The sequence below is a fragment of the Chelonoidis abingdonii genome, chromosome 3, assembly GCF_003597395.2.
Source record: "Chelonoidis abingdonii isolate Lonesome George chromosome 3, CheloAbing_2.0, whole genome shotgun sequence".
In the NCBI taxonomy this organism is placed as follows: Eukaryota; Metazoa; Chordata; order Testudines; family Testudinidae; genus Chelonoidis; species Chelonoidis abingdonii.
This window is the reverse complement of record NC_133771.1, coordinates 211,370,259-211,385,225: the sequence shown is the minus strand read 5'-3', so window position 1 is coordinate 211,385,225 and position 14,967 is coordinate 211,370,259. Positions and strand designations below refer to the sequence as shown.

Genomic DNA, 14,967 nt, shown 5'->3' with positions numbered 1-14,967 from the left:
AACACCTTCTTTATCCTCACCACCGGACCTTCCTCCTGATGTCTGGTAACGCTTGTACTCCTTAGTCTTCCAGCAATATGTCTTCTCACTCTCAGTTCCTCACGCCTCTTGCTCCCAGCTCCTTGCATGCACCTCACTGACTAACAGGGAGACTTCTAATTAGTTCCAACCAGCCCTTGATTGGCTTCAGGTGTCCCAATCAATGTAGCTATCTCCACTGTCTTCTAGAAGGATCTTGATGGGCTTCAGGTGTCTTGATTAACCTGGAGCAACGGCTATTTGGTTACCATGGTACCAGGGATTTGTTTAGCCTGGGGCTAACATACCTGTTCCTCACTACTTTACTGTAGCCATCTGGCCTTGCCCCGTCACACTAGTTAACAGCTGGATGCATTCCTGACTTGAAATGCACAGGGAGTTGTGCAGAAGCGTCTCCACTTCTGAGGTTTTTAACACTCCTCGCATCTCTGAATGGCTGATAATTAATTCCCCTGGCATTAGGGTTTAGAAGGAGCAGATAAATGAAGACACAGAGGGCACTGCCCACTCCTCTCCCTGCAGACCACTAGGCTTTGCCTTAACATCAAATCCGGTGTTTGAAGACAAGCAGCTGACTTAACTTTTAGGTGGGTCTAAGCTAGAGCCGCCTGTGTACTGAACAGAGTGAGGGGGTTTGTTCGTATGAGAGCGGAACTCCTCAGTCATCCATGGCTTTGCAAAGGATAAAGGAAACCTTGTGTCTGGGTGTAAATATGCTGTCTGCCGTCCGCCTTGCTGAACTAGCTGGCCAGGTGAGGGCTTAGATGCCCCAGCTCCTGTGCCTGTAGAAGCCGAAGAACTGCTTAGAACAGACAAGTCTTTGATTTGCAGAATAACTCTCTGGAGGATTTGAAAGGGAAGGAGCGGCTCCAAAATGGGCAGCAGGTTGGCATGGCGATCACTAGGCCCTGGCTGGACCTGCTACGCCTTCACTAGCCAGAGACGCAGATCCTACTTCGCTAGCCTGCGTCTGCTCGCAGAAGGACAAACAACCTCTTTAAAATGGGCTTTACAAGACTTCAGGCTTGGCTCTGAAACCTGTTGTTTTTTCGAAGGTGCCTCAGAGTCGGGCACCTAAGTTCTGTTAAATTGTAGTGGGAGTTGGGTACTTAACTCAGGCTCCTTTGGCGATCCAGCCATAGATCTTTCAAGATGCTGGCAGGAAAAGAGGCTGCTTTGACTGATGATTTAGCTGGTCTGGTCTGTCTGATGGTCCTAGCCATCGCACCATAAGAATATGTGGTGGTGAAGTGGGAGGAGAGAGGCCTAGCGTGTTTGCAAACCAACTAGCAAACAGTAGCCGCAAACAGGCAAGTTTTGTGAGGGGAATCTTTGGGTGCAGGAGGAGTGACTACGTGAGCTTAGGGTATCAGTGAGATATTTTTGTTTGTGTGCTTGCTTGTCGGGTGCTTGTTTTACGCTTTTCTAGTGTGGTCTGTTCTAGGGGCTGAGCGCTGGGCCTAGCGGCCTGCTGGGCAAGGCTGAGAGCTTCCTAAGGAGGCTGTAGCTTCCCATCCTCTGCTCCCTGATCCCAGGACAAGGGGGCTGGGCTAAGTCGGGGAGATCAGTTGATAAGTACAAAGTAATGCACATTGGAAAATATAATCCCAACTAGCTCTACAAAATGATGGGCTCTAAATTAGCTGTTACCACTGAAGCAAGATCTTGGAGTCATGGATAGTTCTCTGAAACCATCTGCTCAATGTGCAGTAGCAGTCAAAAATATCAACAGATTGTTAGGAACCATAAGGAAAAGGCTAGATAACAGAACCAGAGAAAGGCAATGAAAATGATTAGGGGTATGGAACAGTTTCTATCTGAGGCGAGAGTGAAAAGTCTGGGACTGTTAAGCTTGGAAAAGAGACAACTTGGGTGAGATATGCTCGAGGTCTATAAAATCATGACTGGCGGTGAGAAAGCGAGTAAGGAAGTGTTGTTGTTTATCCATCACGTAACACAACAATGCAGTCACCCAATGAAATGAATAGGCAGCAGGTTTAAAGCAGACCTCACACAGCTCACATTCAGCCTGTGGAACTCATTGCCAGAGGATGTTGTAAAGGTCAAAAGTATAACTGGGTTCAAAAAAGAATTAGAGAAGTTTACGGAGGATAGGCCCCATTAATGCCCATTAGACATAATGGGCAGGGACGCAATCCCATGCTGTGGGTGTCTCTAAACTTCTTACTAGCAGAAGCTGGGACTGGATGATGGGATGGATCCCTTGCTGCTTGCCAGGTTCTGTGCCTTCCCTCTGAAGCATCTGGAACTTGTCGCTGTCAGAAGACAGGATATTGGGTTAAATGGGCCTTTGGTCTGACCCAGCATGTCCATTCTTATGTAACTGATATGCTGCCTCTTCTCCCTACCACTCCAAACCCCAAGCTTCTTCCAGACACTAACACAGCTGCTGACTTCCCTCTTCTTTTTTCCAGTTGAGGCAGCTCCTCTCTGAATCCCAAGAACACCTGGATGCAGCAAAAGCAGAAGCACAGAAGCAAAGCCAGGAGCTTGCATTGGTAATGGTTAATTTCTCGTTAATATCTACTCTAAGGTCAGGTCTATACTTAAAAGTTGTTGTCTGTACAGAACTATTTTGGTTAGGGGAGTGATTACTGTTACAGATGTATCGGTACAATCTGTAGAGTGGGTGCAGCTATACTGATGTAGAGGTGCCTATACCTGCGTATCTTTAGAGCTTGTCTACATGGGAATGCTCAAAATTGTTCTCAATTAACTTATAAAGTGGATTAAAGTCCCCTTCATGTTCAGGAATAGCTATACTGGCGTAAAGCACTTTTATCCTGGCATAACTCTGCCAACACTAGAGGGGATTGTAGCACTTCAGTTATACCAGTACCTCTTTAACGCCATAACTTTCCAGTGTCGATGAGACCTAACATAGAGGCGCTCTTCAGTGGAGAGTGGCAGGCTGGGAAGCTGTTGTAAGCTGTGGTTAGTTGGAAGGGATGTAAGACTCTGTGACACTAATGAATTTCCCAAATCTCCACTGAATTCAGCGTGGGGTCAGGCTTCAAGTATGTCCAACTCCAAGTGCCTGTCGAACCATCTGCCAGGGGGATTTGTATTTTGAAAATGCTGAAGAAGGCGGCGAAGGGTTTCACACCATGAATCTTTGCAATTCTCATTGCTGCTTTCTTGATTAGGCCATTTTTTCAGCTATGCCAGATGATTCCCAGGCAGAAGCATGAATCTAAGCTGCTGTAAAATATATACTACCCAGCCGGCACTTAAGGGCTACTGGATCATCTTCAGAATGTCAAGGAGTTACCATGTGAACTAACTCTCTGGGCACAGGGAATGATGTTCTCATGGGTCCAGGGATCAAATAACAAATTGACTCACTCTCTGTACCTTGCGCTCAAACACAACTATATTAGAAGATTATTAAGGTTGTGAAGTCTAGCACGTAAATTGGGAAATGCCAGTGTAAACTTTTCATTGACTTTTAAGGCCAGAAGGGACCATGCAATCATCTAATCTGACCGCCTGCGTAATACGAGCCAAGGCTGCAAAAGTAGCCTTAATTCTGGCATTTCCTGTGTTCAGAGTGCTTGATTCTGCAACCTTAATATTATTTTAATGTAGAGTGTCTGTCTAATACATATGTGCACACATTCCTTTGTTGGTTGCAATTGGATTTGGTAGTAGGTCCCCTTATGGGAGGGGATCCTGAGGGTGTCCAGCATCCCTCAGATGTCCTTACAGATCATCTGTTGGCTGGAGGAATCTTACTTCGGGTTCCTTTTGAAACTGGCTTTTCTGTATGTAGGAATTAGCCATAGAAATCTATGAAGGTTGCCTGCCTGTCTCTGAAATGGGGGAGGTTTAGGTTGGATGTTAGGAAAAACATTTTCACTAGGAGGGTGGTGAAGCACTGGAATGGGTTACCTAGGGAGGTGGTGGAATCTCCTTCCTTAGAGGTTTTTAAGGCCTGGCTTGACAAAGCCCTGGCTGGGATGATTTAGTTGGAAATTGGTCCTGCTTTGAGCAGGAGGTTGGACTAGATGACCTCCTAAGGTCCCTTCCAACCCTAATATTCTATGATTCTATGAACCCATTTGATCAATGCGATGTGACTACCCTGTAAGAAGGGGGAGTATTAAGAAGTTAACAGGAGTGCCACTCCTAAGCGTTGAGAAATCATGAGGTTTGTCTAAAAATGCCGGAATCTTATATGATGGATTCTTATTTGCTTTCTGGAGTTGGTAACCTTACAGCTCACAATTCAAACTTTTCTTTCCCAATGTGCGGGCTAGAAGCTTTATATTTTTATTTTATTTTTTTAAAACAAAAACTGTGATTCTCACGTAGCTGTGTAACTCCAGGAACTGGAGCTTTCAGAAAAGGAGTTTTGATAGTGGGAGACGTGATGAAATCCTGAGGGTTGGTTACTTTTTAAATGGACGAGAGCCGGGCAGTTCAAAATCTCCCTCCAGAGTGCACCAGCTGGTGTCTGGTTATAGCGTCTTTGGAATAATGAAAGCCTCCCCTGCACTGAAAGTCTAATCATTTGGATCATTCAGGTAGTCGTCACATGTGCTGCTGAGGACTAATTAGACAATTAAACAGGGAAGCAGTTGCAGGTATTTAGCAACTTGTATTTTGATGGAGCATCTCTTTTCCCAGAACAGGACCTGTTGTAAATCTTCTAACCTTCAAACCCACCTCTCCGTAAAGGGCAGCGCCACACTGTGGATGGGCTGAGCAACTGCAGAGCTCCTTGGCAGACTTAGCAGAAATATACGCTGGCTTCTCTTGATAGCAGCCTCTGGCTCTGCAGCTCTCATTGGAAATGTTGCTCTTCATAACGGAAGTGGAGACAACTTAAAAAAAAAAAATGTCCTTAAACAAATGCAAGGAAGGTGAAGTGTCAAATTTTGGCCTGTGTGGCTTAGAAAAAAGTTGTAGAAAGACCCCATTTAAGACACCCCCCCCCATCATGTTTGTCATTTTTGTGTGATAAGCTGCTAACCAAGGAGTTGTCCCACTGTTACGCTGCAGGCAATTAATAGAGTGTTGTATTAAAGCAGTTTCCCTGCCTTTCTGTTGCTATTGCACTGTGAATGTCACAGCTCCACAGAGGTAAACTCTTTACAGAATCTGAATGCAGGCTGTAGTGTCTTCTGGATCCATTGCAAAATCAGCTGTGTTTGGGATTCCTTCCGCAGATAACCTGTTAGATTCAGTCTTGCTTTCCATCAGCCCCATGCCCTCCCTTTAATGTTACCAACTGTCCATTTATTAACTACAGTACTCCAAAACCATGGACTGAACGCCCTGCCCCTAATCCTCCAGTTGGCTCCACCTAGATCTGATCCTTGTGTCTCTGAGGAACCCATGGAACACATAAGTCTGAATGTGGGGATTCCACTGCAGGATCAGGGTCTGTTCTTGTAACTCTTCCATAGGGTTAAGTTTGTGACGGGTAAATTTCACTGCTGGGGGTACCTGGAGAACCCCATCCATACCACTGACGTTGCAGCTGTTCTTATGTCACTGAGTCTGGTCTGATCAACTTTGAACTGTTACTTTTGGGCAGTTTTAGGAGGACGTTCTGTGTTTGATTTTCATGGATCCCTTCTGGGATTTCTGAGAGAGCGCAGTGAGATTTGAGTGTCTCATCCCCTTAGGCAACTCTGTGAATCTCTTCCCCTGTTGCTCAGCTAACTTCCTGTTGACTTGTTCAGGCAGCAGAACAAATCTGACTACAGCTGTGTTCCTACTTTTGCTGGCCAAGAGGCGCGTTTTCCATTGGCCACCCTCCCTACCTCAAAGCTTTGCCCACACCTTGACTGCCACTGTGTGTCACTAAGCCAGGCTTGCTGGTCCTTGTTTCAGGTCAGGCAGCAGTTGAGGGAGATGAAGAGCCATGTGCATGATGGAGAAGCAGCTGGGTCGCGGGCTGACCCAAGCGAGCGTGAGCCCCTTGAGGTTAGGGCAGTGAGACGACTGCACGCTAAGGCACTGATTAACGACTGCACTTGTCCCGTCTTCTGCTCACCACCTGCATGATAATTGTATATGGCTTCACTGATGACTGTAGAATGTGTGTGTTGTGCTGTTTCTGTGGGGCTTCTGTTGGGGTGGTTTATTTTCTTAACTAGATAAGGGAGGGGAAAACAAGCTTCATGAAACAAATATTTGTACCATGGCCCATTTGTAAAGAGAGGATTCAAAACACCCACTTTCTTATGGTAGTTCTAATGGGCCCCAGCTGAGATCAGGGCCCCATTGTACAGACAGCCTCTGCCCCAGAGCGCTTTGTTGAAGTAGATATCACACAGGGTGAGAGGAAGGAAGTGGCGTTACAGGTGGGGGGGACTGATGAAGTGACTTGCCCAGGGTCATGCAGGAAATCTGTGGCAGAGCTGGCAATCCAGCCTAGATCACCAGAGTCCCAGCTTAATGCCTTAGCAGTGAGACCATCATCTGGTCACTTTCTGAGCAGGAATGAGATCTGGCTTTGATCAGTGCTCTCTGCCTTTGAGACCTCCCTGGTCGATGACAATGGGCTGACCACTGGGCTTAGTGGCAGAACTATGCTTTAAGGGATCTGGGGTCAGATGGTGGGTGGGCAGAGAGTCCTGCAGAGTTGAGGCATTGGGTCCTTGAAGTGAGGGAATCCGTTACACTGCACTCCATATCTCTCTCTGGCTGATTTGATGGGGTGCTGACTTGTCTACTCAAGGGGTGGGCAGTCACCATGTGAGGCCCTGAAGGGTGGAGAATTCTGGTCTTACAGGACTTCTGGGCTAAGGATCAGAATTCAGAGGGGCAAGGACTTGGTGTAGGAGTGGATTTCTAATCTCACTAACCAGAGTTGGGTTCCAGGAATTAACAGAGTTTTTCAGCCTAACCTTTCTCTCCTCACTAGCTTACTGACCCCACAAGCTGTGTTCTCTGCTCTGTGGGTCTTAATTCTTTCCATTGTGGAGTTTTCCCCAAGGTGCTGTGTTGTCCAAGAGGTGGAGCTGTCAGATGAGACGGGTGGGGTCAGTCTGCTCTTGGCCTATGCAGCCGGCTCCAGTTCAAGTTGCTGGGGCTGGAACAAGGGTGGAATATTGCACAAAATTGGGGAAAGACTAGAAGATTTCCCTTGGCTTAATCCTGGAAGATTTCCTTTGGGGATTAGAGATCGGAAGCAGGGCCTGGCAGCTTTGGGGAAAGCTCTAGAGTCTGTCTCTGTTTATCTATGTGTAGCAGGCTTCAGGGTCCCATCTGCTCCAGCTGATCTTTCTGATGTGACTGATTCACTTTGGTTTCTGTGCAGTTGAAAACGCAGCTGGAACAAACTGAAGCCAACGTGGATAATGAGCAAGCACTGAGGCAGAAGCTAGCGCTGGAGTTTGAAGAAGTAAGTTCAGACCTGCGTGTGCATGGGACACTCTCTGGCCTGCTGTCTGTGACACGGCATTGGGGGCTTTGCTTCCTTCCGGACAGAAGGTCTGTGTTTAAACCGACCGAGGAGGGAAAGTCCCTTTGAAAGGCTGTATGCGATCACCAGCATAGCAGAATTTCCAGGATGCTGGCTCTTCCGAGCTCTTAATGTGGGTGGGATTGCAGAGGTCATCAACCCTTCTGGCCTTTCCACTATGCCTATTACTGACAGACCTAAAACCGAAAGCAAAAAGTTTGGTCCTTTAATCATCTTTTACTTGTTGTAAAATGCTGGTAATGACCCAATGAGTGTCACTTTAAGCAGTGAAGTGCTCTCTCTTTCCCCCATTTGGGATTTGCCTTTTCAGCAATGCTCACTTTTTTTTTTAAACTTAAGGCAGTGGCTTGCTGCTGCAGGACTAAAACAGTAGCAAAAAGAACATTGTCCAAACACACACCTCCAATTCCTCTACCTGTTTCCAAGCATCCTCATAATCCTAAAAGGCAACTGTCAATGCCAAAGAACTTACATGTGCTACTTCCTAAATACTGGTTGGCAAACGGGAAGGGTCTGAAGCTGCAGTAGCAAAACCCATTTGCATGCCGGCGAGTGTTTATTTTGGAGAGACTCTTATCTACAGGTGGCAGTTGGCCTGTGTTCTCCAAGTTTTGGGGTACCCATGTTGAAGCATTTTAAAGGGGCAGGTGCTTGGCACTGTGACAGTTTGGGGATCCCTTTGGAGGTGTCAAATTAGGCGCCAGAGTAGCTAGTTGCTCCTGAAAATCTCAGCAGGCTTTACGTGTCTTGCAGGACTGAAACGGTTCCTCGGTCATACCTCTGTCAGCCTGTTTCACCACGTGCATTTGTCTGTCTTCTCGCTAAAATCTTTAGGACTCCTCTAGCCTGCTTGTCTGTCAGGGCTGCAGGAAAACGACTCCCGCAGTCTGCTTCTGTTGGGTCGAGTTGGCTGTCACTGGACTCTCTCTTTTTTTTTTTTTTTTTAAACGCAGCTCTACAAAAAAGTGGAAAACAGCTTGAATTTAACTAACTAATAGGACCCTGGCCTGTAAATGAGGGGAGGACAGGCTGGCTGCTTCTGGGGCAAATGCTGCAATGTCCCACCCAGCTGCTTATGGGGTGATGGAAAAGCAGGACACAAGTCTGTGCCCTGTGTGTCCTTGTGCAGCCTCCCCCTCCCCCCGCAACTCAAAAGTATGAGGTGGCTGCAGCTTCCATCGGTTCCCTTTTACCGGCCATAGCACATGGGTGCACATGCTAGCCAGTTAATTCTAGTATTAAGTGAAGGCTGTTTGAAATATTGCCTTGGCCTGCCTCTTTCCAAGGAGCAAACCAGCATGGCTGCTGGGAGGGGCGTGGCTGTAGGGAGATCTTTAAAACTTCCTGAGCCTGATGTGAAAAGACGTATGTGCATTTTGCTGGCAAACTCGCATGCCCAAGCAATACCAAGGCCTGCAATGCATTGGCTACTTTCTGTTCGCAGCCTGCCACGAGCACATACAAACCAACGCCACAGGTGGGAAGACGTAGCGCGTGGTGGTTGTGAAGAGGGCTTATCTTGAAAATTGAAGCCGAGATTAGTCTGAGATGGTTTCTTAATGTAGCCACTGAGAGCAGTGTGCGCACTCCAGTGTAATGTAGCTCTGCGCAGCGGGCGAAGGATAAGTGTCGCTATACCTGCTGCTGTGTGGCGCTGGGATTCTTAGTTAGAGAGCTTCCCCTCTGCTCTTCTGGACCCCTATTCATCCTGTCTGCTGACCACCCATTTGAGTGTCAAGGATCCTAGTAGGGTAGGACTGACCTCTCGCTTCCTGAAACCGCAGGCGCAGAGCTCTGTGTGCAGTTTGCAAGCCGAACTGGAAAAGCTGAGATCTGCTGCAAACATAGCGTCCTCGGAAACTGAGGAGGTTCAGCACCTGAAGGTAATTCCCCGCACACCACCTTGCAGCGTGGGGTCTGCAAGCCCAGGAGGGCGAAGGGCACCCTGGGTCAGATTCTGGTTCCAGTCTGTCTGCTGCTCTGGTAGCATAATGGTCCTACCACAGGCTGGGTGAGAATTCTCTCGCTTGTGGGCCTAACCCTGTGAGCGGGCAGGGGCACTGCATTCAGTGCTGGCAGCTGCCAGGCCAGATGTAATCTACAAAGTGGGAAGTCTGGGTCCCCATAGCAGCCCAGAATGCAGCCCTACCCTCTGATGCAGCCCAGAACCAATCCCAGCAGTGCGGCCTGAGCAGCACCATTTTGGGGGTGGGGGGGGGGGACTGGGAATAGCTCCATGGTTTGAGCATTGGCCTGCTAAACCCAGGGTTGTGAGTTCAATCCTTGAGGAGGCCATTTAGGGATCTGGGGCAAAAATCTGTCTGGGGATTGGTCCTGCTTTGAGCAGAGGGTTGGACTAGATGACCTCCTGAGGTCGCTGCCAACCCTGATAGTCTATGATGCTATGTTGTGCATTAAGGGGGAATGTCTGCCAAGCTAGGGAAGAGAAGTCATATGCAGGGTAAGTAAGGGCATGCTCGCTGCTATCGCTGTGGTCTCTGACTCAGGCCTGAGAACTGGATCCTGAAGTCAGTTCTCACATCGAGCGTTGCACGGTGCACCTTCAGCCCTTTCTCATGTGATGTCTCGCTGCAGTCGGCAGAGCTCCCCCGGCTCAGGCTATGGGATCTGGCCCTTGTAGGGTGGCGGAGCAAAGGAAATAAGACTCCAAGGGCTGCTTCTCCTTTCAACCCTGGCATCAAGTGTGGCAGGGGGTTTAGGTGAATCCAAGCCCCACCCTGCCCATTCCCATGGGTCCATGGCACTAGTGGGGAGGCAGAGCAGGCAGGTGAGGAGCAGCTCTGAGACTCTGCCTCTGATAGCCAGAGACTGGGAACCAGCGTGTCATCCTCAGATACCAGTCGGATTCATACAGGAAGGAATGGGGCCTGCTGACTGTGCGGGACAGGGCCATCCATTGCTTTGGCCCCATCACAGAAGGTGGCTAGACAGTTAGTGCGGAGATGAGATCCTGGCAAATGTCTGTTGTGCAGAAGCAAGTCTTGATTCTATGTTCCTGCACAGAGACTCTCATTAAGGGTGACCGACCTGTGAAATGTGGGGATGAACATCAGTTACATCTAGAGGGAGCTGAGCAGATGTTTCTCCACTGTCAAACAAAAACCAGAGTGCAACCCCATAGCAAAAACCTCTCCAGGGGCTCTGCAAGGTGGGAACGGCCTGTGCATGCTGCTGCTCTGTATCCGGTGATCAGTAAATGATCTAGTTATCGCAAATAATAGTTTACTTAACAATTGTGTGCAGGAAAGACTTGAGAAGGAGAAGAAGCTAACGAAGGACTTGGGACAAGCCGCTACCAAGCTCCAAGAGCTATTGAAGATTACCCAGGGACAACTGGCCAAAGAAAGAGAAGCAGTGAAGAAATTGAAAGAGCAGCTTCAAGAAACGGTATTGCATCTGTCTTCAAAGGAACGTAATGGTGTGCAGTTAGAACTAGAAAGCCACAACCGTGACTGGGACCCTGTTATGTTAAGCACTGCCCAGACACGTAGGAAGGGACCATCTCTGCCCTGAAGACCTTACAGTTGAAATAGATGAATCAAAGGGTGGGGAATGGCAGGGCCGTCTCTACTGTTTTTGCTGCCCCAAGCAGCGTGCCGAATTGCCGCCGCTGATGGTGGGGACAGTCTGTGTGCTGTTAGGGCAGCACGCGTGTTTCTGTGGCGGTGTCAATTCGGCGTCTTCACCCGGAAGACAGAACTTACACTGCTGCAGACAGCTGAACATAGAAGCTGCTGCCGAATTGCTGCCACCACGGAAACGCTCCTGCGCCCTAATGGCACACGGACTGCCTCTGCCATCTGGGGTGGCAATTCAGTGCGCTGCTAGGGGGCAAGAACACACAGACTGCCGCCCCTTGCAGATTGCCACCTCAAGCACCTGCTTGGAATGCTGGTGCCTGGAGCCGGCCCTGGGGAACACCGACTCTGAGATGAAGTGATTTGCCCAAGGATGCAGGGAATCCAACAGCTGGCAACAGAATACAGATCTTCCGAGTCCTGGCCCAGTGCTTCGACCATTAGACCATCTTTCCTATTCAAGTATCAGGGGTAGCTGTGTTAGTCTGGCTCTGTAAAAGCAGCAAAGAGTTGAGACACCTTATAGACTAACAGACGTATTGAAGCATGAGCTTCTGTGGGTGAATACCCACCTCCTATTCAAGACGCGCATAATGCACAAAAATGGGAATTTTACAAAGGGGCACTGTCTGGGCAGTTCTTAATGGTGGCAGAAGATAGAGTAGAGAAATCCATTTCCCCTTATCAACTTTTTCAACAAAAATTCAGATTCTGGACAGCATGACTGGTAGTTCAGCCATGTTGGTTTCAGGATATGAGAGACACATGGTGGGTGAGGCCATCTCTCTTATTGGACCAACTCCACTTGGTGGAAGAGACGAGCCCATGAGCTCCACAGAACTCTTCTTCAGATCTAGGAAAGGTACTTGGAGCATCACAGAATTTAAGCTTCCAGGCTTATCTTTTGAAGGTGCTGTGCAGCTTTCCTTTGAGGATGAGGACGGAGAGGTCAGATATGGAGTGATCACTTTATAGCAAGTGTTCCCCCACAGGTGATGGGGTGTGTTTTTGTCTTTTTATCGTTTTCCTGTGTGAGTTCATTTGAGAAGATAGTTTTGTTTGGTTTTACACATGTAGTTGGTGCATTTGATGCACCTTCTAAAGATGAGCTTGGGAACTTAAATTCATAACTGTGCTAGACACCAAAAATTATAGATTCAATAGAGACCTTGGTTTTTATGTCTCGTTACGAGGATCTGTAACCTACTTTCTTTTCCTACGAGTGCAGAGGTGTTAATTACCCCCTTCATTTTGAATGGTTTCTTGCAACATGTGTTTACTCCATCTTGTATTTAGCTGTGACACTGAGTATGTTTCCCAGACTTGAGGAAAAGGTCTCTGGAGCTCAAAAGCTTATCTCTTTCACCAACAAAAGTTAATCTGACTGCATGGCAGAAGGCCAGATCTGGCCTGTAGGGCTGTAAGCCGGTCGGTTCGGGCCTCGTCCCCCTCAGGTGCGGCGGGGAGCCAGGGCGCCTCCTTCTAGGCAGCGGGACGGGTTCCACGCCGGTCCCTGTACTCAAGGGTCGAGCAAATGAGGTCTATGGGCCCCTGGCCCTTAGGCAGGGCGGGGCACCAACAGTTCAGGCTCAGCTCCTGGTCACAGAGACTGAGCAAGCAAAGTCTAGAGGCCCTGGCCCTTCGGCAGGGCAGGGCACCAAACAAACTGTAGCACAGCTCAGGGGTTCTGGGTGAAGGGGGAATTCTGCCACCCGGTTACGGGTGGCAGGGGGAACGCAAGCCCACCCACTCCTCTGCGTTCCAGCCCGGGGCCCTGGTAGCGGCGGTCGCCGCTAAGCCAGTCAGTGGGGATCCTGGCCGATACACACGGCCATAGGCTCGGGGCCCTCTGCAGCCTGGCTGTCGTCAGCCACCCCTGGGCTACTTCCAACTTCCCCCTCCCTTGGTACCTGTCCTCCGTCGGCGTAAGTTCCGGCGGGTCCCAGACCATAGGTTCCTCAGAGAACTGGGGAGAACAGGTCTGGCGGCCCCTCCGGCCATGGGCGCAGGCGTAGGGTAGTTCAGGCTGAGGGTCCTCTGGATACCGGGCCCGAGGCAGGTCCGGCCAGCGCTCCTCTGGATAGTGAGCACAAGGCAAGCTGGGCTGAGCGGGAGCTCAGGCCTCCACAGTGCTCTTCGGCATCCTGGGCTTAACTGAGCTCTGGGCCCTGGCTTTTATACTTCCTGTCCCGCCCCTTGACTTCCGGGGGGCGGGAACAGGCAGTACTGGCTCCGCCCATGGAGGTGCCTGCTCTGGCTCTTCCCCCTCAGGTGCGGCGGGGAGCCAGGGCGCCTCCTCACAAGGGCATTAGTGTTAACATCACTGGATCAGGGGTTCTTTGAGTCAAATGTTGAATCCAGTCTCTGCCATTATGATATTCACGTAATTGTTAGATAAAACCCTGTCCCTAAGAATATGTGCTTACTCAACTACTAAAAACATAATACGTGTTCTATATACAATCCTATAACCTGTTCTGCTCTTTCTCTCTTCCAGGGGGAAGACAACGGTTCAAAGGAAGGAACTTCTGTCTGATGGGTCTAAGATCTAGAATTTACTATTCCACTTACCAAAATGCCTTACACGTTCCTAAAAAATATATGCTCAGTTCTTTGCAGATAAAGACACACAAGCCATTAGTGACCCCAGAAACCTCCTAGTTTGAGATTTAAAAGGATACAAGTACACACTGCAGATGTACATCGGTAAAGGAAGTTTCATACTGTTTTTTCGTAAAACTGTGTTCCCTGCAGAAAACCCTGACTATGTCAGCCAGCTGCTTCCAAGCCTTTACCTTCTGTAGTAACAGAATCCATGAATGTGCGAAAAGGGAAGACTCTGTGTGTGTTCATCAATCAGTGCAATTTTTGTCTTTTTTGGAGTGAATGAAGCCTGGAAGGTACATGACGCCCCTGTTCGTCGTACCAGGCGGCTGTTGGCAAGTGTCCTTGTGAATTTCTGGATGGTAATGCAATTAAACCAATGGTGTAGCTAACTAGGGGTTGTGCTGGTCTTATTTTGAGGCACTAGCAGCAAATGCTCCTGGTGATGGTATAAAGCGCTATCATCATAACAGACCTTGAGTCCTCCATGTCCCAAAGGCCCCAGCCGCAGGACGGAACAGAAAGGTGGCGCTCTGCTTTTTTTGCTCTTCCATGAGTGATGTGAGCAGAGGGGGGAGTTTACAACACTCCTAATTCCACGGTGTGAGGGAGGGGACAGAGATGGTCCTGGGGCGTCGGGAATGTGTCCTGAACGCAGTAGTGGGAGCTGGCGAGACGGGTTTGACATGGCGGGAGTGCCAGCTGCTCTGGTGCATCTTGGGTATCCAGGAAGTTTCCCTGCTGCTGGTCACATGCATCATTTTCACTGCGTCCCACGGGAGCCTCGAACCTGGAGTAGTCCAGGAGGGGAAGAGCTGTATGGAGAAGTCAGGCCAAGCTATGACTTCAGCTTTTCTGAACGCAGGTGAGCCGTGAGCCCATCTCTGCTGCCATTGATGTTGGTGATGAAACTCCTGTTGACTTTGGTTCGGTAGGAGCTGAGCTGGGTCGGCACTTGATGCTTTCAGGGGTGAGATTTTTCCCTCGAAAGATCTAATTCCTCCTCTTCTGCCCCCCGGTGGTCACTTGTAAATGTTCGCTAGAGTGGCCTGATTGAAGGAGGTGAAAGCACAGGGGCTGGTCTGATCCTGTGGGGATCAGTTAGGAGGCTTGTGTGTATGTAGCTGAGGTAGCCAAGTCCCTCCCTGTTTAAGGGCAGGTTTAACTGGTGCTTTGTGCATGTGCTGGTCCGTACAACCTACTTGGACTTGCGTATGTTAAACCAGCCCCTTTGCGCCCCCTGCTGCTTAAGCACTCATTTTGTCC

At 49.1% G+C, this 14,967-nt stretch overlaps 1 protein-coding gene across 2 annotated transcripts in view; it reads left to right on the top strand.

Moving 5' to 3' along the window:
- RRBP1 (ribosome binding protein 1) overlaps positions 1 to 14,093 on the top strand; it is a 56,287-nt gene extending 42,194 nt beyond the window's left edge. The window contains exons 17-22 of one of the 2 annotated variants that reach the window (XM_032795864.2): positions 2,475 to 2,558; positions 5,902 to 5,994; positions 7,334 to 7,417; positions 9,283 to 9,381; positions 10,763 to 10,906; positions 13,595 to 14,093. In XM_032795864.2, coding sequence (XP_032651755.1) covers positions 2,475 to 2,558; positions 5,902 to 5,994; positions 7,334 to 7,417; positions 9,283 to 9,381; positions 10,763 to 10,906; positions 13,595 to 13,633 — 543 coding nt within the window. In that variant the 3' untranslated portion in view covers positions 13,634 to 14,093. The remainder of the gene's footprint in view (positions 1 to 2,474; positions 2,559 to 5,901; positions 5,995 to 7,333; positions 7,418 to 9,282; positions 9,382 to 10,762; positions 10,907 to 13,594) is intronic. The other variant, XM_032795865.2, reaches the window with a different exon arrangement.
- The last annotated feature ends 874 nt before the right edge of the window (positions 14,094 to 14,967 follow it).